At 45.9% G+C, this 22459-nt stretch overlaps 1 protein-coding gene across 1 annotated transcript in view; it reads left to right on the top strand.

Annotated features, from left to right (window-relative positions):
- SYNPO2L (synaptopodin 2 like) overlaps nt 1-22459 on the top strand; it is a 39595-nt gene that overhangs the window by 7134 nt on the left and 10002 nt on the right. Inside the window, exons 2-3 of the mRNA XM_086752430.1 lie at nt 8895-9046; nt 11833-12494. Of these exons, the coding sequence (XP_086608556.1) occupies nt 8895-9046; nt 11833-12494 (814 nt within the window). The remainder of the gene's footprint in view (nt 1-8894; nt 9047-11832; nt 12495-22459) is intronic.

Here is a 22459-nt window from a genome sequence, read left to right as displayed (position 1 = left end):
TTAAGGTAGAGCAGCTATAGAAAAGGAGGAGAGGAGAGAGGGCTTCTTTCACCTAGCAAAAGGCTGAAAGATATGATTACTGTCTACAAATAGATGTTGGGCAAATACCAGCAGCCCTGTTCAGATATAGGACAGTGCTGTCACTGATCAAATGTGCACAAAGCAACTAACCAGGGAGGTTCAGCAACAACTTTCCAATCTAGAAAAAGAACTGAAAACCTTTTGCAATCAGTTTATGAACTGGGGTAAACAATATGGCATCTGAAACAACAGGGGATTGGTGCTGGTAACTCAAGAGGCTCCTTTCAGTTCCCTGTTCTGTACAAACACTCCGCAGGAATGGAGTGAATTGTTAGGGGAAGCAGTGACACAGGATTGTATAGCTTCTAAAACCAAGAATTGTTTTGTCATTTAAGAGCAGTTCATTACAACCTCCTTTTCACTCTTTCACCTATCTCCACTTTCTCCTGTATGTTTCTGTGCTGACAAGTCACTGCTTCTACTGTCTTCTTTGCCAGATATCCTTTCTGCCTGTAGGCCGTGCCACTGGTCCCCGTGACCCATGGTGTGGCTGCTCTGTCCCATTCACCTTTGCTCGTGTGACATTATTCCTGCTGGAGGCTGCCAGCTCTAACTCAAATAAGTCAGATGGCTTCCAGATTTGCAAGCACCTTTTCTTCCTCTCCCCCTTGCAATGAAAGGTGGGCAGGCCCTCCTTCACGTGTTTTCACAAATGTTTACCATCACACCTAAAAAAGCACTGCTGGCAGCCTAGTCTATAGCAGTCACTAATGCTGGTTTTGTAGGGTGGAGGAGGTCCGCCAGTGCTGTGGAAGGAGTGCCTCAAGCAGCTTTGGGAGTGCTCCTGGACATGTTTTATGACCTGTCGGCACTTAGGCAGGTGCCACCCTTGTCTGCCAGCAAGGCAGCACAGACTGCAGAGATGGTGGAACTTTTCAAGGAGCAGCTGGGCTCAGCACTCACCACATGCTGGGTGAATGTAGGGGGATCCAGGGCTGCTGCCCAGCCAAGAAGCTACAAGCTCTGCACAGCACTGGGACAGCAGTGAGCAAGGTGCAGAGCTTGGGAAGGAAGATCTGCCCTTCCTTCCCAACAGAGGTGGGGGGACTGGACCTCCAGGACAATGATAAGGTGGCCTAAACAGAAAACCATATTATCATGATTGCATATCACCATTGCTGACTGTATCAGCTAATGATCTGGTTCACAATTCCTTGTGCCTCACTGGAGCTTGGAGGTACCTGCAAGGGAAGTAGCCTTACACAGGAACTCCCTCCCAAAACAAGTACAGAGAGCAAACTGTGTGGATGGACTGGATCAGTGGTTACGCCATTCCCTCTAACTACTAGAATTTTGGTTTATACTTTATGTTTTCTCTCAGACAATCTTTAACCATTTTTAAACTACTCCTTTCTCACTGCCCAAGCCACTTAACTCTGTGTTTACTCTTTTTTTCGCTTCCTACCTTCCCTTGAAAGGACATGAAGCAACCATGCCAGGGACAAAGTGTGATGTTGGCTCCTGTTCTTTAACACATACTGTCCTGAATGGATTCTCCTCTGCCATGTGACCACGGCTGTGCTGCCTCATGCTTTTTGCTTCCACAAGTTGTATAAGACTTCTGTTTGAAGCACACTGCTAGACAAACTTTCCCTCTCCTCCTTGCAGAGGTGAAGAGTCTGGGCAGTTTTGTCTTTACATCCTATTTGCCCATCAGGCATCCTGGAAGAATCTCTTGTCATGACTATCAGTGGTTGTGGGGAACCCACACAAGCTACATTTACACCTGGTGCATTAAATGTACCTGGGACCACTCTCTGGCAGTGCTGCCGGCTGCTACAGAGTGGAACGAAGCTCAGCAATTAACCTCTTCTGTTCTCCCAAACAAGATGGTCGCATGCAAGGTGTCCACAGGCAGTGGCTCTGGGAATGGTCTGTTCTAGCTCCCAAACTATTTCTGGGAATTGTTCTGGAGAGCATTAGGTGACCTTAGCAAAAGATGTGCCAAGAATCATTTCAACAGTTTAATGCTACAGGCAATCGCAGTCTAAAGCCCAGGTTCATTCACTGGTATTATTCAACCTGCTACTTGCTAGAACTACTAGATACATCTATGAAGGCTGAGCTTGTTTTTTTCCTGTACATTCATAGCTACAAGATGCTACAAAGATGCTGCAAGGCACAGGAAGATATCTGTACTAAAGTTCCCCTGGAATCCAGGGATTAGACAAGTACCCCTGGTGAACGAGGTACTTGTCTAATCCGTATCTGTGGCTGATCCTATCCTTGCTGCTGCAGAACAATGGTGCTTATCCTCCTCAGACCATTGCTCTTAGGGTTGGGGAGTGCTGTGTTTTGGTACAATGCCTAAACTTGCAAAATTAATGCTGTGTACAATAACTTTTTGCAAACATAAGTGGTTTTTTGTCTTGGATCATATCCTCGTTCTACAAAATAATAGCAGATATGTCTTCTACTAGTTTACCCTCTCTCAGCATAAATACTGCGGAGACATATTATACTTAAGATTGCTGTTGTTCAACAATTGGTAGCATCTGAAAAGAGTCCTCTGTTCTGAGGAAGAGTTTTTATTCAGAGCTTGCATATCCTTGCATATCCTCACTGCCCTTTAGAGCACAGTACCAGCATGCAGTGCTAAGGTTGAGAACACTTTGCTCTGGAGGACTGAAGCCATGTCTCTGGCTGACTCTGCCCTGTGTTCAAAGCTCTTTCACTCCTTCTGTCCCAGTTCAGTGCCTGTCCCTGTAAAGAGATATTTTGGTGGCTAAATTTGCTTATGAACTCTAATTCCCTTAGATTTTGATCGTAAAATCTTTTATGTCAAAAGGAGCAAGGCTGAGCCTCTAGAAAAGGACCTACATGGGACATGTATAAGCATGTTTCTTCTGAACTCTTAATTCCAGCTAGATGTAGACACTGGGACTCTTGCTTTTTAACAAATATATCTGTTCTTTCTGAATCCTTGCTTCATATAAAACCCCCTTGATATCCTGCTGTTTACTCTGTTGAGAGTAAAATGCTTATCAAGTACTTTTAACAGCTATTGCAGTACATGTGGCATTATTCCTTGTCATTGGTATTACACTTCACTCACTTTTCAGCTAATCTTCCATCAAGTAACAAAAGGCCATGGAGATAAAGCCTCTTTTTATCTACCTGCAGCCAACTCTGGTTAGATTCTTGATCCCAGCAACTAGCCCTGTGCTACACTTTTTCCTTAGGCAAAGAAGATGGATTTTTTTGGGTTTTGTATTATCATGACAAAATGCTCTTTTTAAGGCACTTGGTTTCAAAAGAGAGAGAAAACTAACAACTCCTGATTGCTTGCATTTGTTTTTATCAGCTTGTACCTACTGGTACAAATCAGAATTAAGTCCAGTGCACTGAAGAAGTTGTTCTCTCTTTCCCACAATGAGACAGGATTATCCTCCTTGCTAGTACACTCTAGGCAGTAACATATTATAGTAGTCTCATATGCACTTCATCGATTGGCCAGCACCAGCAAACTCTGCCACTACCAAGTTTCATCTCTAAACCCCTTGCCCAGAAACCACCCAAGTCTGTCCTGCCACTCAAGATGCCATCTTTCACCACCCTCCCTCGCTGTGCTCATCCCAGAAAGTGTGCGCTCTCTCCTTTCTTTCTCAAAGACTCCCTAATTAAGCTTCACTGTGGCCTGTGAAGTAGGTCTGCAGAGACACTGACCTACTTTACCGAGAGGCAAGTTATCCAGTGTCACCTCTTAAACAGGAATGTGGTGTTTGGTCAGGAAGTTATTGGAACTAAATAGAGAAGTGTAATTGTAATGGTTAGTGTAACTATAATGGGTTAGAGTAAATATTCTCCCGTAAAATAGCTTCCAATAAAAATATGGCATTGCCATGAAGATGTGATTTTACTCACATACTTAATAGACAAGGCACAGAAAAAGTATCTTACTGGATCCCTGTTGTCAGCTGAGCAACTGAGACAAAGAAAATTTAACAGCCAGCGCAAAAGACTGTTGAAAAACATACTGATTTCCAGGCTCCTGTCGTTTATGGCTCGCAGACCTTTTCTCCAAGGTCATACAAAAAATCATCCAGGTCTCTAATCCCAGTCTAGTGCTTTAGCCACAAGCGTATCGTTCCTTGCACAAGTAAAGATTAGGCCCCGGCCTTGGAGGAAAACCCAACTGTTCCAATAACCAAAATGTCATCAACACAGATGTTCAGAAAGAAGAAGAGATACAAGGTGTTGGTTTCTGCTTTTGCATCTAGCAACTACTGCATTTGTGGTTTGGCTGAACAGGAAGTTTTGGGAGGAGCAGACCCAAATGCTGGCTGGCAACACCCCATGGCACTGAGGGTAGCTGCTGAGGGAAGGGGGGCAGCTGGGTGATGAGAGATGCAATCAGAGAGTGGAAGGGGCATTGGATGGGAAGATGAGCTGTATTCAATACACAACTCTGACCTGGCCCGAGTTTGCTAGGTTGCTGCTGGAAAGATTTTAGGAGATTAGAGGACTGATAATGTAATTTGTCGTCCTGCCTTATAGATGGAGGTCTCCCAATAAGAGGAGGTTGGTGGTGCCTTTGGGAGGGGGGGGCAATGGGGAAGATGGCATGAACCTATTACAGCTTATTCCTGAAAGGCACTTCAGACCAATTCTGATTACCCACAGGATATTTCCTTTCTTATAAAGAAGCAGTGCTGGCCAGCAGGGAGGGTGGTTGCAAAGCTTGAAGACAGGTTCCCTGGGCTGTACTCAGGCAAGATGTGAAGCCACAGAGTTACTATCAGGATTACTCTATTCTTAGCGTCCCAGTGTGTGTTCACCCCCCACATACCACTATCTAAATATAGTCCCTACTGAAGGACAGATGCTGCCAAGTCGCATCTGACCCCCTCCTCTCTTGCATTCTGTTCCTGAAAGCTACGCCAAATTCCCCTGAGACACGTCCAATAATCAGCATGTCTTTTGTCTCCCCAGGGCTCTACAAAGAAACTTGTACTCTACTGTTAAAGCCTGATCCTAGCCCTGGCCTTCCTGGCCTCTCCTAGCACTGGCCTTCCCTTTTCTTCTTCCTTTCTTCCTCATTTGTTGCCTTCACCCTTTTCTTTTTTTTTCCCCTCAGATGCTTCTGTTCTTTCCCCCCGTCTGATTCAATATGATCAATGAAAGGATGAGGGCAAAGTAATGAAAGAAAACACACATATATGTGCATGTACCTAGGTGCTGCAGACAGCCAAACTTCTCTGACAAGTGCTCTTTTGTCATAACAGAAGTCCTGCTGAGAGGGCAGTGAGAGGGACAATCTTCTGAGTAAATGTGTTTTATTACTTGATAGTTCCATTTTTCCACACTGATTTGTATTTCCAGTCGCATAAATCAGTAAGGCCCTGAAAGTGGGATTCCCTAAACCCAGCTGAAATCTCAATAAGACATTCTTCCCATGTCAGCCAAGATGTGTCACGGGGGAGTGTGTCCACTGAGGCACAGAGTGTTAAGTGAAACAGGCAGTTACTTAGAAGAGGCTCAGAGAATTTTTGGGGTCCGTCCCCCCCAAAAGGAGAGGTCAAGCCTCACAGTATGTGCTAGGAGGTCAGACAGTGCAATCCCCCAGGGCCAGGTCTAGGGCTAGCCCTGACCATTTGTCACAGTCCCTCAGTGCTGCCTCTCGCTCGCACAAAAAAGCTCTCCAGGGATTTACAAGAGCAGGGAAGATTTCTTTTTGAAATATTGCTTTTCCCATCCTTTCCCATCTCTTCAGAACAGCTGCTGGGTGACATCTTCCAACCCGTTTGCAGCCTGAGCAGAAGCTCCCTGTTAGTGACGCTTCATGTGGCTCGCTGGGTGCCCAGGAGAGGGCATCTTTTGGACATGAAGAGCAAGTGGCTGAGCCTGAGGGCAGCCTGACCTTCAGGGTGGGCAGTGAGCCTGGCCTTTGGCTCGGGCAGCAGCCCTGCCCTGGGGCCTCAAGGGCTCGGTGCTGCCCTCGCTGTGAGCGAGACATGCAGGCTTGGGTGGTCATGAAAAGTCTTCACAGCACCGTGCTGGCAGTGACAGAAAAACTGGCAGGCTTGTGCTGGTCTCTGTCCAGAGGTTCTCCAGCCTTCGGCACACCACTCCCTGCTGAAGTGGTTGTGGATTAAGTCCTACCCTTTCTGTGTGACGTGCTTTCTTCCTTCTCTCCCTGCACAATCCTCTTCTGCCTTTAACCCCTTTGCTTTCCTCTCTGGCAAATGCAGTGGGTTAGGGGTTTGTCATTAAAATACAACTGTGAATAGTTTTGTTTGCTTCTGGGAAGCAGATTCATAAACTTACAGGGAGAGGTTTATAAACCTGTGGGAGACTGACAGCCAGGAACATTTATGTGCTAATTTCAGACTCTGCAAGTCTCTTCCTGTGCTGGAAGAGACCTGATCCTGTTTTCCCAGCAAGGAATGGAGACAGGGAGAAGTCCCCTCCTGGATTATTGAGCTAGTTTGCAGGCTTCTGCAACAGCACTGAAGTAACTATAGTTGCTTTAGTGCATAGGCCTTTTGCCACCCTGGTAAAATCTGAGCACAGAACCAGCATCTTTACTAATGACAAAATAAATGCACTGCCTGCTCATTATTGCTCACCCCACATGAGGCAGCTTGTGTCCCACCACTGTACTCGGATCTAAAGGTGCCTGAAACAGCAGCAGGCAGTGTTAGGAACGCAGCCCGACCTTCCCTGCCTGGGAATCTCAAACCCTTGCCTGCAAAGTCCTGCAGTACTGTGGGACCAGAGGATTATGGGAAGCTTAGTGACTCTGCTCTCGGTGGTCACCAGCCCACGTCCAGTTGGTTTCAGTAAGCATGGAGGAGTACGATGGGATGTGAGGAATGCTCTGAGCACCTGCTAACAGCCTTTAACTTGCAGTCCTCTTGCTCCATAACTGGGAGAGAAACTCAACAAGTGTGTTTCCATCCAGTGTCGGCGCCAAGCACTAAGCACTTGGCCATGGAGCAGCCGTTGGCCTTTTGGGGAATACCAGGAGACCTTCCTTCCAATCTCTCTTCAACTTCCTAACTCTCAGCATTAGCTGCTGTGTCAGTAGACAGCACTGAAAAACGTGTCTGCTATCTCTTCTCAGTTAACAGCTGCACGTTGAGGGACTATCAGGAAGCAGCATTTATATGGTAACAGCAGAAAAGTGGTTCTTTAGCAGTAGTTCATTACAGACCCACGCGTTCTCATTCCAGGCTTATATTAACAAGGAGGGACATAAAGGACTAAAATGACAGAGGCTGACAGATGTGGCAGCTGGGATGAGCCAGTCCCTATTTTAAGCATGCAGGCAAAATTTGGGGTCAAACTGGAGAGGCTACAGAGTGATAAAGTGCCAGTGAACACTCAAACAACTCAGAGCATAGCCCTTCTCTTTCCATCTTCTTCCCCAACACCAACACCAACACCTCTCTGTCCTGCTGACAGGCTGGTCTGGGAGGAGGGCTGCTCTTGCCTGCTCAACATGAGCCCTGGGCATGCACACACCCCATGGGTGCAGAGGGCCTGGGCCCTGCGACCAGCCAGCTGCGCTACGGGACCTCCTCAGGGCTCCAGCTCTCTCTTTCCTGCTCCTCTTCTGCTCCTGCAAGAACAACAACAGGGCAGCAATCCTCTCACGTGCACTTCTGTTTCCTGGGGCTGCCATGGGAGTGTGGGCAAAGTGGCTTGTGCGATTTTGTAATGCTGTGCAAGCAGCAGGCTGTAAGATATGGGAGAAGGCGCCCTGCTGTGTACTACCTCTCTGCAGAGATCTGCCACAGTTTGTTACTGCATCGCCTGTTAAATAGCTCTGCACCGATTTGTCTCTCACTTAACTGCAAGATCTGAAGAAATGTTCTAGAAGCATCTACAAATCCAGCATATTACTACCTTGGGCCTGATTTGCCCTGACCCCATTGCCTGGCTGTTCTTCGAGGTGCAAAATGAGTGCATTGTGGGTGCCAGGCTGTCCTACCAGGCAATCCCATTGCTTGCCTATATGAGAGGTCTGTGGTTTTGGGTTGAGTGGGCATTTAGTTTGCTTGCTTGCCCTAACAGAAAGGCTAGGCTGGGTTGGAGGTTTCAGTAAGAAGTTTAACTGATGGATGATGGAACAAAAGGGAGAGGAAACACTTAGTGCAAGAAAGATGGCCATGAGAGGCCAGAGCTAGGAACTAGCCTGGAAATAAAGACTCAGACTCCATTCTCAGATACAGCAATGCATGTCCTGCACAGCTCCTGTTATGGCTACAGATTTACTCCAAGTTTACATTTATGTAACAGGACACTATATGGCCTGATGCAGATGTCCAGAAATATATTGTCCAAAGCCAACAGAGCAGGAATGCTTGACAGCAGGAAGTGCCTTGGAGCCACCATCTCTTCCCCATGCCAGTTTCCCCAAGGATGGTACCTGCAGGGGCTCTGTGAGCGTCAGAGATCATACCAAGGAAGCTCAGTAGGGGCATACAGAAGGACACACAGGGATAGTCTGGAAAGAATTCCTGTTCTCTGTCTGAAACACAGACTCCCTAAACAGCTTAGAAGATAGGGAATAAGAGGAGAAGAGCATGTAGGTACTCTTTCATCTGCACTGAAGGACTTGAATTGGGTTGGTGATCAGGTCAGGCCTATGCTCAGCAGAGTGACTCTTGGAATTAACAGGAATACAGAGATGGAAAGGCACAGCCAGGGCTCACTCAAGAGGACTGGTACTCCACCCTGGCAGCACAATAGTCTTAGGCCTTACTTTATTCTGTCAGGGATGGAGCAATAGAAGGGCCAGCAGGAGACAGAACTAAATAGTTGCTGTTCTTCCCTTCATCCTTATCCTCTCTCTCCTGCTTTCCCAGATCCGAAAAAGAAGCAAAGCATGCCGCGGAGGCCTATGGGAAAATGATGTGCTAGTATCTATCAACGGGAAGTCATGTGCTGGCCTCTCCCATGCTACTGCCATGCAGATCATCGATGACTCCAATGGCACGCTCAACATCTGTGTGAAAAGGTAATCTGCTCCCAAGCACCAGTGCTCTGACAGTGCAGGCAGCAGCACAGCTACATCCAGTGCAGCAGCTCTCCACACCTAGCAGAAAGAAGGCAGGCAGGAAGCCTTTGGTTTCTCCATACTGCAAGGTGTACTAGGAGGACTTCCCCATGGCTAATGTGTGGCCATCCAAAAGTTTTGCACTGTCTGTGTGCTGCTCTGCAGAATACCTGGCCATGGGGCTGAACTGACCCTAGACCTCCCTGCCCCTGCCCTTCAGGCTGGCAGGAAATGTTGCAGTGTGAAGGGCTATGCTGCAAAGAATGAGCAATTTAGACTCCAGGCAAGCAGATCCCATAGGGCAGTTCATCTCAGCAATTAACAGACTCCAGTTCATTCTAGGTAAATAACTGTTCTGTACAAATGTATTTGACTGCACATTGGATAATGGAGCCAAGACAAGATTACCCAATTTACTACAGCAGGCTATTGTAGTCCAATAGGATGAGAACCGACTTCCACAAAGGTAAGAGGTGTATAGCTGAGTCCCTTTTTGCAGGAAGAAGTATCTCTGGCAGTCTCTAGTCCAGCAGAATACTTGAGACTAGGCTCAAATTTAAGCACAAAAATGGTCCCAGTAACATCCTTGGTTCTACCTGTGCTAAGCTAACCCAGTGCCTCAGTGCATGCTTGATGAGGCCCAAGACGGAAATGAATCATATAAAGACAAAGACAGCAAAGCTGTGTGAGGTCCCAGCCAATCCACACTACTGCCAAAACAGAAGTTATCTTCAGGAAATAAGGCCCTGGTGAAGGGGGCAGGGAGATGTGATTTTCTACAGCCCTGAAAAGATAAGAGCACTGTGAGCAGTGGGGAGGGAAAGCCACGCTGGTTGCCAGCATCTGTAAAGCAGGGGCAGAGGTGGGCAGTGCTCAGAGAAGAAAAGCCTGAGCATGTAGTATCTTCCCCTTGGCTTCAGGGAAAGTGCCGGTGCCTTCTGATGTGCTCACCCTATACCCTAGCTGTGGTTAAGTGGGATGAGAGAGCCCTGCACAAGGTATCCAGAATAGCTCCTGGTCCCTTGCCAAGGCCTTATCTCACCCCATTGGAGGCTATCTGCAGCCAACAGGTGCCTGGGCAAATTCCAATGGGCCAAAATCAGCACACTTTGAATTAGCAAAGTGACAAAGGCAGGCTTCTTGCAGCCCTCTGGGAGCCAACATCGAATGGTTTGGAAACCACGTAACCAGCTGGCTTAATCTTGGGCTAGTGGAGAACTCATCAAATACTGCTTTCTGATTACATCTCTATTCCACTTCATAGTCATGTTCCCACAGAAAACACCAATCAGTCCCGTTCAGAAAGGAGAGGTAGCTGGATGACTGAAGTATGCAGGATCATATGTGTATTTCTGTCAGTGCAGGATGTGTGTGAAGAGAGAGAAAGAAAGGGAGAGAGACTGTGACCTAACAGGGCAGAACAAGAGAAACTGGTTTACAAACAGTAATGCTTTTCAGTTATCTGGTCAAGTATTTAAAAAAGAGGAAGGACGGCTCTGTTTTGCTTGGGGAGCTTTGAGTTTGCTCCCCAGTGAGAGTTCATAATAGCTATTATTAAAAAAATAAAGTGTCAGAGAAATTGTCCCACCCTTAGCTTCCACAAAGGTTTGCATTTTACATGAGTATAAATTTTTCACAGTTCAGACCTGTGATCCAAGTCATTCATTCCACAGCTTTACAGAGGTAATGCTGTCTGCCTGTCTTTCTGGTATGCATGCTCAGAAGGCAAATACTTCGGGCTCCTTTATAACTCTAACAAGCCCTAGTGACTCTGGCAGAGGAAGGGAGATGTTCCCTGCCCCATCTATGTGGTCTGGAGTCAAACTACCATTGAAATCCAGACTCACTCTTGAGGAGAGGGAGGACAGAGCTGGCTCTTCCCATCAGCACAGCCAGTTCTCCCTGCGTCTGGCACTCAGCAATTGGGCTGGCTGTCCCCGTCTCCCCTGCCCCTACTCTAGTCATCCTTCCAGCTCACTTACAGGCTAGAAGTTGCTATGTCTAAGCCAAAGGTGAATGCCACCATGGATTGGGCTGACTGGCATGACTGCAATACGATTGTCAAAACCCAGGCGCTGGCAGCTAGCTTGTCAAGCAGTCCCACAGCAAGCAGGCCACACATCAGAGTGGACTCCTACCACAAGACAGCAGAGTCCTACCCCTAAAAAACACTTGGGCCTTTTCCTCCTAAGTATTTGCTATTTACTCCCATGTAGAGGCCATGGCAAACAATCAGCACTGACTTATTGCTGTGGAGCCCACTCTGAACTAAAGCAGTTTGGGGGTGCTGGGATCCGCAGAGCTGACACAGCTCCATGGTGCAGTCCCAGCTGCAGAAGCAGCTGGAGTGCAGATTGGTGGCTGAAGGACCACCCGTCCACCCTGGCAAGCAGCAGGCTTTAGGGTTGTGTTCCACTGTCCTGGGGAATGTCTGCTATGCAGGAATTCACCTCCCCAGGAGAAATGCCTGGGGAGATGATTAAGCTGGTTCCATAGATTTTTACACTCTCAGGGCATTCTGATTTTAAAGTGTTCAACATCTGCTTTTCAAAGAGTCATGAAGCAGAAAATCAGGATGAGAACATGTAGCTGATGTCAGAGATGAGTCTGTGCTTCAGGTGTCTGTACCACCTGAAAGACACCTGAAACACCGGCTCAGTCCTTACCCCTCTCTCATATGTGGGGGTTTCCTTCCAGTTCAGCTCCACCAACCAGACCTCGCTCACCACTTTTCCTTCTTCCCACAGGATAGTTGGTGGGGACCAGACTGGCCCACAGATCCAGCGCTCCCCTTCTCCTGGGCAGCGAGTGCTCTCCCCACCATCCCCGCTCAGCGTCCCCGTGCAACTACTCAGCCCTGAACCAGCAGGAGCCCCGGCCACTGCACAGCCCTCACAGCCACGGAGGTCACAGAGGCACCTGGAGAGCCTCACCTCTCCACCAGACAGTGAGGCCTACTATGGCGAGACAGACAGCGATGCTGACAACATAGCCCAGGAGAAGCACCGCCGGGCTCGCAAGAAAAGCCCACGGTCCCCGCCTGACAGCACCAACAGCAAGGCAGATGCCCCTCAGGATGAGGTGTCCCTGTCTGAACAGAGTGGCTACGAGAGCATGCCGGAGGCTGCTGTGCAGGGGGGAGCCGAAGTGCCCAGCTCTGGAGGGGTGGCCAAGAGGGAGATTGCCTGCCCACCTGGCAGCCGCACAGACACTCCATTCTCAGAGAGCGAAGGACAATTGAGGCCACCATCAACAGAGGGACGGGAGCCTTCTCCAGAGGCGATGCTCCTGCCCCATGCCACTAAGACTATCCGAGCGGAACGCCATCTCATCCCCATGGTGGGGCCAGTGGAGCACCCAGTTGACGAAGACCTAACTACCACGTATGTGGAGAAAGCCAAGCAGGCCAGTAAGTCCTCTGCACCCTGCCACTCACCCATGCCCTCTTCCTATGCTGGATCTCCTTCCAAAAGCTTCATTCCTGCAAATATCAAGTGGATTAGCTCATCTAGCTTGGGCAGAAGCAGAGTCTGACTGACCTGCAGGGACTGGGGCTTCCTATTGCAGCTTTGGCACTGGGGTCTACCTCACCCAAGATGTCCCAAGAAACAGTTGAGAGAAAGGGCCTGGGATCTGGGAGTCACTTGTAGAAGCTGCAGCCACACAACCAGCTGTGCTTTAGCACCTCTGTGTGCTGGAAACAGGGTGGACGTCATTGGTTTCTTCAACACTTTGGGCTGAAGAAGACTCAGGGAAAATGATGGTGTTAAGAAAGAAGTTGGGGGTTAGATTTCCCAGGCCTGGCCTTTCAGAGCAACTCAGTTTGCTGCTTAGCTATCTGTGTGTCCAAGCACAGGGCACTCATTCCGAGGGGCTCCCAAGGAGCCCCCTGTTCAGCCCAGCTCTCTGTGGACACAGAGGCATGCAGTATTACACATAAGGACTGAGTAGAGATAATTTTCAGTCAGCATAGCCTCAGAAGAGTGTTGTCAGTAGCTCATTTATTTCTCTCACCCTGTCAAGCTCAGGGAGGGACTTGTCCACATTGACTTTCAGAGGATGTTTTCTCTGCAGAAATTTACTCCAGCAAGGGTGTCCATGTCTGGCAGCAGCCGGTGAGCTCTGGTAGCGTTTATCACTTTTTAGGTATTGGCAGTGGAGTGCTGCCAGCAAGGACTGGCAGCAGCTGGTAAATCAGCTGTTGTAACAGTTCCTTGTAGTGCGATCCCTACTAGTCAAGACCTTTCCAGGTGGAATAAAGTACTGAAAAATGTAGTGTGGTACATGGGTGATGGACCTGAAGTGACCTTAATTGTGAGTATCTTTCCTGGTTTCTGCTACACATGGACTATTTCAAATCCAAACATGAAAGCAGAACAAGATGTTACCTGATTTCACAGTGGTGATCTATCCAATAATATTAAAAACAACGTAATCAAAAACTTGTTTTCATATGAGTACCTCAGTGTGCAGTATGATTGACTAATTTGCACTTCTCTGAGCCTAGAAATAAAGCTGGTTTTTACAAAGTGACTTATCTGGGGGACAAAATGGGAAACGGAAACACATAAAAGTTACTAGACTGAATCAGAAATAAAGCGCAGAGTTTCTAACTCCTGTTTCTCTGCTCCAAATGCTAGGCATTTTTCCCCAGGCCAGATAATATTGCAAGGCAATTGCTAAAGCTCTCTTTTCAGTTTTCCTTGGGCTAAACATTCTTTTATCTATTCTGCCTCAGGGATCCTATTCAGGTAACTTTCAAATCTAGGCTGCTTCCATCAGGCAGGGCACTGTCTAACTGCTCTTCCCTGTGTTGAGAGGACAGTAGGACAGTCTTGGTTGGGTCCCTTACATCTGGCCCTGCTAGGCAGTACAACTGATGTGGTGCCTTGTACTACTTCTTCCTAGTCTTTCACACTCACTTTCCTTAGGACAGCAAAGAAAGTAGCAGTTTCAGCCTCCCTGAGGATGAAGATGTTTTTTCCCTCTTTGAATAATATACAAGCATGAGGTGAATGTTGAGAAAGGCATGTTCAGCTGCTCCCTGCCACCTGATAGTCCTAGCAGTGGATGAGCAATTGCTTTACACCAAGACTTATTTCCGTGGACGATGTCAGTACAGAAGGCTCCAGGAAAGCCATGTATTTAATGCAGAGCATTTCTGATGGCAAAATAATATCCCATGGCAGAAGGTGATGCAACTCTGTTGACAGCTGGAGATAGGGTTCCCAGAAGCACTGCAGTCTGAGATAATATTTTATTCTCCTATTACCTCTCAACCGCTCATCCCCCTTCTGGATTATGTTTGGCCATAGGTATCCTTATGTAAGAGAGTTACTCTGCCATGGATGGCAATTTACATGGCCAGCTTGGCCTTTTCTTAGGTTAGGAATCTTGGCAGTAAATGTGTCAGCAAAACTCTATGTCCTGATCATGCTAGAGCACAGCAGCCATTGAAATAAAAGTCACAATCAGCAGCCAGTGACTCTGTGAAGGAAGGAAGCAAGGAAGGAAGAGGGATGGAAGGTGTTCAGGTGGTGAACAGAGCTAAGGAGCACCTATACCTGGAATAAACACAGGGGATGTGGGACTGCTGGGCTGCACTGGCTCCATGGGGAGGCTGCCTGAAGAGAAGCTATCAGCATCTTTTTTGACAGAAAGATGTAGCCTTGGCAAGGATGTTTGGGCTTGCATTGGTTCAGCTGCTACAGCTACTCCAGCCTCCCACAGAGCCAGCGGAGTTTAAAGCTCTATTTGTCTGACTTTCCCTAGCAATACTCACAGCACAGTAGCCTACTCTGGGACATGGAGACTCCTGGGTTTTGCTAAACAGGAATGCAAAATCAAGCTCATGGTTTAGAAGCTAGGCAAGTTTTTAAAATCTGAGTTAACTATGGTAGGTGACTTGGATGATCAGTCATGGGAGCCTGGGGCTCAACATATACACAGTAGACATTTGAGGACCATTCTGACTACCTTATTAGATGCCTTTTGGAGCAGTACCTATCTAAATATATTCCTAGTGCACATGCTGAGCACACCCTTCGTGCCTTGCCATGGCCTTCTCCATTATGGCTCCCACCACTGCACCATAAGAATGTGAAAAACTCCTCTTTGGTTTGTTGGGACTGTTACCCAGATGGTTTCTCACCTTTTCTTTCTAGAATGTACTCCTTTCTCATGCCTGAAAATTATCTCTACTCAGTCCTTATGTGTAATACTGCATGCCTCTGTGTCCATAGAGAGCTGGGCTGAACAGGGGGCTCCTTGGGAGCCCCTCGGAATGAGTGCCCTGTGCTTGGACACACAGATAGCTAAGGAGCAAACATTTTGCCTAATCTGAAGAAACAAATTTGTTTCCTTCCCACTAAAACAGTAACTTGCTCTCTTTAAAGAGGTGATTAATCCCTGGGGAAACTAGAGATCTTTAGGGCCTCAGTTCCTCATCACTGTAAAGGGCTAAGCCGCATCCCTCCCTGAGATTATTTCTGTGCTGCTTGGACAGTGCAGAAGAAAAGGAAGCGATAACAAGACAGAAAATGCAAATTCAAAAATCTGAATTAGTCTCAGGAGGTTAGCGGAAAGCAGGAGCTTGTGGCAGGGAGAATCAGACTATAGCTGTCAGTTGCCAGTGAGGTTCTTTGGTTCCCCATATTCCCTGCAGTGTCCTCCTCTGCTGACCCCACCCTCAGAGGCTTGGGATTCATCTCTAGCCAGGGCTGCTTCTCCTCAGCCACCTGTGCTCTCTAAGGTGCAGTTTTTTCACCCCCATCCTAAATCGTCTTCCAGGGACAATGGGCTCAGGCTTTCTCACAACTGGAAATACCAATTGCTAGCAGAAGACAGACATACCAAGACAACAGTCTAGTCCTGACTTGCTATCACACTGGAGGAATTTGTGTCAGTGCAACAAGTGCTTCAAAATATCCCAATTTAAACTTATCCACTGGACTATTTTTAGTTCCTAGGACTCAAGAGCCTCTCTATGTATGGTAGGGGAAGGGAGGGAAAAATGGGTGGGGAAATTTCCTCCTCTGCTTTATATGGGCCTGGCTGCCTGTGCAGAGTCATCAAAGTTACTACATTCCATATCAGAAAAGGAAATCCTTCTTGTTTAAAGCGGATGTACAGCAGCATCACTTGACGAGATAGGATGCTTATAAATAAGTGGCCTGTTCATCGGAGGGTCATACAGATTACCTCTTCTAAGAGTGACCGCAGTCACATTTCTCTGCAGAGAGGGTGAGTGCAGCAAGCCATCTATCAGCCTATTACAATCGATATGGGTCCCAGCAGCTGTGAACAAGATAAAGTATCTGACTGGCAGTTTGAACTTATTGCACCACATTTTGTACTTGGCTTTCAGCTTTGACCGTTGCTACTCTAATGATCACAGTTACATGGTTGTTAGGCTAGCTTACTGGCTTTGCCATTTATTGCAGTCTAGAAGACCAAAAGGTTTAGGATAGTAGTCAACTGTCCCCATCCTACCTGCTCTAAAGTAGAATAGAAAAGCATTCTGCTCATACCAGGAGGTTAGAATTAATTGCCTGAACTATTGATCTTACAGGAAGCCTGTTCCTAGCAGTATGAAGCAATGCTGAATAACCCTTGGCCCTCACTACTCAGCCAACCACTCAGATCTCTGCTCTGCTTCCCATTTGTACCTCACTGCTATCCTGCTGCCCCAGAGCCTGACAGAGACATGGATTTAACTAAACATGTTTAGTAGGGCCTGTTGCAATAGGACGAGGGGTAATAGTTTTAAAATAGAGGGGGGTAGATTTAGATTGGAAATTAGGAAAAAAAATTTTATGATGCGAGTTATAGAACACTGGAACAGGTTGCCCAGAAAGATGGTGGAGGCCCCATCCCTGGAAACGTTCAAGGCCAGGCTGGATGAGGCTCTGAGCAACCTGATCTAGTGGGGGATGTCCCTGCTCCTTGCAGGGGGGTTGGACTAGATGACCTTTGAAGGTCCCTTCCAACCCTAACCATTCTATGATTCTATGATTCTATGTGCTAGCTCAAGCTAAATCTAGCTGCATATAATATTCTCTGGGAGGGGAAAGATCTTTAGTATTTGAAGATGTTCAGAGGAAAGCTGTATCTGATCTCTGAAAAGAAAAGGTATACTCTCTTTTGTCCTAGTATTTCCACTACATGAGATACCATTTTGAGCATTTTTTTAACCTATCAGTTACTCGGGCATTACTTCTCTATGTTATTATTATCAGTGCATTATTCCTTAGACATGGTCAGAGGTCCTTCATCATCCTGCTGCTGGTGAAACCGTGTCAGTAGTTCTCTTCTGAGCTCATGCTTCCATGGTCCTTGCAGACCCCCAGCTAGTGATATTTCAGAGTATGCTTCCACACAGACTGTGTTAACGTAGCCTGTCCTTGCACATGCACTTCTGGAGTGATTTAGGATGTGTAAGGCTGATAGGGAACAATGGGATTAAGCCAAAATTTTGCCAGTAATTCAGATCTCAAGGTAATTAGAGTAACAATCACACTGAAACAACTTTATATATAACCCCATAGACACTCTTAGCCAAGCTGATAGTTTATAGGTTCCAGGATTTTGAGAGCCGAGTTGAAAGAAATTGTAATGCAAACAGGCAACGGGAATCCCTCTCCCTGTCCAATGTTGTTTCCATCAGTTCTGAAAGTGATATGGGACTTGCTGATGAGTTTGGGACAAGTCTGTTCAGAGATAGCACTGAAATGAGACAACGTGATAGTGATGGGGGAGGCAAAGGCATAAAAAGGTGAGGCACAGAAGGACTTTGACAAGGAGTAATTAAGCTACAGAGCCATTGCTCAACAAAAGTGAGAGAAAATTATAGCTAGGAAGGAGAAAACTGTCAACGTGACAAATGCCATTCTTCAATTTCACTTAAATCCATCGTAGGAAGGGAGATCAGTTTGTTGTGAAATCTGTAAAGCTTCACTGTCATCAGTGTATCTACTGCTTATGTTAACCAAGAATCTAACCCTTTGTATAAAGGAAATAGGAGCAGGAATGGGGCAAGTAGATTCAGCATATCTTGATACACTGACTTTACTGGAAGGACAAGGCTGAATCATATTCCCTCTAGAGATGAAATGTAAGGAATTAGTGAAAATTGTATCAGAATGGCTGTCAGTCCTTAATGGATACCCTGGAATAATGGTAAGGGTCTCAGGAAAGAGACCAAGAATAGCACCCTTCTTACAGACACAGGCTTTGGGGATAACAACAACAAAAGTTCTTTTGAGCACATTTTGTGGAAAACAAAATGATCAGTAAAAACAACATGGACTAATAAAAACTAGGAAAAGAGATCATCTCTGACCTGTTCAGTAAGATAAAACTTTGTGGCTGAAGAAATAAGGTGGACACAGTATATGTTGGCCTCTGTAAGATATCTGATATGGTTCCACATGACTTTTCCAATGAGAGAAATATGGATGAGATAGGACTACTGTAAGGTGACTGCACAATTGGCCAAGAATAGAACAGAAAACATAACTATTAATGGTTCATGATGTCAGACTAGCTAACCAGCTAAGTTGGTAGTAGTGTTTCACTGGGCTTCTGAATCTAACAGGACTACCTCTATATTTTCACCCACGGAGCTTTAAACACTAACATATGTCAATCAAATGTCCTCTCCACTTCAATGTTATATGACTGGCGAGGAGACAGATGATTAAAAATCCCAACCCTCCTCTCTTCTGTCAGTGGATCTTGTCCTCTGGCTGCATCTAGATAGAACAGGCAGTATGCACTGTGGGGCACCCCACAGCCCCGAAACTGCTGCTGTTCAGAAGTGGGACCTGGCTGGGACACCTTGCAGCTTTTCTTTCGTCTTTCTTTCCACAGAAATCCAGGTGTGTGGGGGACATGGAGGAGGGAGGTGGGTTACCTGCACTGAGGAGCTCAAAAGTATTCCCAGCTACACCACTGTTGTTTCCTATCTGCTTTTTCAACTACAAACTCCTGCTAATGAAGCTTTTAAAATGTTTTTTGTTTCTCTTGAATGTGTTGTACCTAGCATGCAGTAACAGGAAATAGCAATAATAGCATTTTAAATGGGTAGCCTGAGAATTCAGTGGAGATTGCTGTGTATTAATCAGCAGATGACATGACATGGAAGGTATACAGTTGTCTCATGACAGGTTGGATTATTAAATATAGTAGAAGCTTGACTGGTTGTAGAAAAGGAGTAAAATCAATTGGATAACAAGAATATATGGACGTGCTACAGGATTAATCAAGTCCACAAACCCCGATGGTGAGCATATGCTTGTCTGTATTGCAAGAGAGTGGATGCTGGAAACACTGAAGGACAAAGAGAAGATGTATCAGTGGTATCCTGCTGTCGGACATCAAGCAATTTTGTGAGGAGCAGAATTAACAGATCCTGGTGTCCTTTTCATTTATGTCTTGTATTTGCTATCTCATTCTCTCATGTTTAGTAAAATGCGAATCTATCTGATGTCTCTCACACTCAGAATGAGACCCCTGTTGTGTGTTCTTCAGGTTTTGGTGCCTAATTAAGACTGCACTCAGGCTTCCTGCTTCTTATAGTGGGGTCTATCTCCTCTGTCCAGCCACCTATTTTCATGTAAACTTGTAGGAACATTGTATCTTTGTGACTTGAGACTCTTAAAATTAGGCTCTTAAAATGGGCTCAGAAGCTATTAGCCTGAAACAGGTATGATCGAAAGATATGCCTGACTGCGTAAACTCTTCCGTGAGAAATCAGGCTAAAACTGAAAAAGACAGATTCACTAGTGCACTCCACAGGTTCTGTCCTGGCAAAAGAAAGCTCTCCTTTGGCAATCTTGTCACAGAAGACTATATAGGAATACCCAGGGCCGAAGTGGGAGCTGTCAGCACAGGAAAGCTGGTCATGTGTGCTAACCTTTTCTGCTGAGGACACATTTCCACCCAGCTCAGGAAGAAAGGCAAACTCTCACCCAGCTGAGGCAGACTTTTTTGAGTGAACAAGCTACTTAAGTCTCCAGCAGGATACCATGGGACTAATACATTGCAGCCATGCATAGCAATGTCTCTGCACCCTCTCAGCCTAGCAGAGCTCTTCAGTAGCAGTGTGGGAGTCGCAGAATGCCTAAAAATGGTCAAAAATCTACAAAATGACTGGGCATGTTTTTTTTTCTCCCATGGGCTGTCGATTCACCTGCAGAGAAACTTGATTTCTGGTTTTCTGAAACCAGGAGATTGCAGTGAGGCAGCATCTCACTGGGAGGTCTTAAAATGACTAGTCATTTAAGAAAAAGTACTGGTTTGGCATGTAGTTAACTATATATTTACCTTCAGATACATGCTTAAGTGTTGCAGACTTAAGCAGGACTGAAGCATTTGCCTGTAGGATCCTAAATTGGAGCTGAAGCCATATCTACGTTTTGTATTGTGCACAGATTATGTGATGGAAATGTGCAAATATCTAAGAATGAGAAACAAGTTTTCTGTCCCAAGAATTTTACCACTTCTTTTAAGTAAAAGAATAATACTCCTCTGCTTTACTGTTTGTAATTCAAACATTGGTCGAAGCTTGAAAGGTTGAACCTTTCAAGAGGGAAATACTTAGAAGGCCAATATAACCTATCCAAATCTTATTTTGAAAGGACTCCAGGTATGAAAAGCATGAGACGTCTATAGCCTCTAATGACTTACTGAGATATTTGCAACATTAGCCATGGAAAAATGACCTTATCTAACATAAATAGCTGGAAGAGCAAAATTCTAGTTGATCCCATGTGAAAAAATAGCAGGCAAGTAGTATTTCATCGCAGAGGAACAGGCTCTTTATCTCTGAAATTAGCTGCATGCTTATTTTCTATGGTAATGGCTTTTCTAGAATTTGGTCTTTGGTAATAAAATTTACTGTTGTTTGTTTCCTAGTGAACATGAACAGTATCTGACATCATCTAAGCCTGCTTGTTCAGTTTTCCTGAGCATACGCTAAAATATTTTCTTGTAATAGGGCCTGATCTTGAAAAGATTTATACTTTTTACACTTCTATGTTCTGTAATTAGTAACGTAATTAATTTAACTTCTGTGAAATTTAGTTAAATTAAGTTCACGGAAAAAATCTTTGTAGGATTTGCTTAATAGAAAGTTTTTCTTTTTGTGGATTATTCCAGAACTAAGTGCTTTAAAAGTTAACAAAAAGTTTTCTATAGAAATTATCCACCACACCAGCAGAATTTAGGAGAGTTTTATAACCCTTCCATTTACTCTTTTATCTATTCCATCTAAATGTTCTTAATAGAGATTTTTTTTTCTGTACTGCAGAGCTGTATTTTCACATCCAATTGTATATTGTATATATCAGATTCTACAAGGTTTTCCCAAAGAGGCTGTATCCTTATATGTGTAAATATTCATCAAGGAAGAAGAGACTTTCATTGTTCTTGCTGTAAGAGCCTCCGTATGAGGCATGACAGGTCTCTCTTACAGCAACGATGCCTGTGGAAGTTGTCTGCCATCGCTTGCAGCGATGGCTAGTGGACTTCAGGAGGCATGGTCAGACCTTCACTTTTCTAGACTCACTAACACTGGAAGTGGTGTGCTTGAATCCTAGGTTGCCAAGACTGGGACTGTTGGAAGGAAAAATCACAGGGCAGTGTCCCTTGGCCACGGCTCTGGGATTCTCTAACAGAAAGAGGCAGTAAGATGAGACCTAGCCAAAGTGCAGGGAGATGCTGAGCAGGCTACGACTGTAGAGATTTTTAGACTCCCAGCACCCTCTGTTCCCTTCCTCCCCATCCACCCCAGTCCTCACTATCAGCATGTTATCTTTCAACACGTCTCAGTCTCCAGCCCTGGAGCTCTCAATGGTGCTGCCAAAACACCATCCCTTGGCCTCCAAATGCTCCATGTCCCTCCATGGGCACAGCCATGCTCTTCAGTGGTGTAGGTTAACAGCCTCTGCCATTTTAACTCAACTAAGCCACTTCACTGCAGGTACTCAGGCGGTGAATGCTCCTCTGTTAAATGTTCCTCAGTCCTGGTACACAACAGGAACCTGTATCATGGACTGGTTCTCCTCAGATAGGGAAGGAAATTGATATACATGGGAAAAAAAAAAAAAGCCTCTCCTCTATCTTTTCTTCCTTATGTTTACATGGAGCTGGGTGCTCTCTAAGGGTTTCAGACAAGGAAAGTTGCTTTCCTTCCGAGTGGGTTTCTCTGCCTGTCCATGTTGGACATGAGCACTGTGTTAGTCTCATCTCTTTGAAGGGCTCTTTAGCACAGAAACATTGGACACTGAGGCACTGGAAACACTAACCTGAAGCTTGCACCTTTCTAACCTGAAGCTTGCACCACAGAAGCAGGGAGAATACAGATAATATTTT

The sequence above is a fragment of the Chlamydotis macqueenii genome, chromosome 7 (assembly GCF_036417535.1).
Source record: "Chlamydotis macqueenii isolate bChlMac1 chromosome 7, bChlMac1.mat, whole genome shotgun sequence".
Taxonomy (NCBI): Eukaryota; Metazoa; Chordata; class Aves; order Otidiformes; family Otididae; genus Chlamydotis; species Chlamydotis macqueenii.
This window is presented reverse-complemented; position numbering and strand designations above follow the sequence as displayed.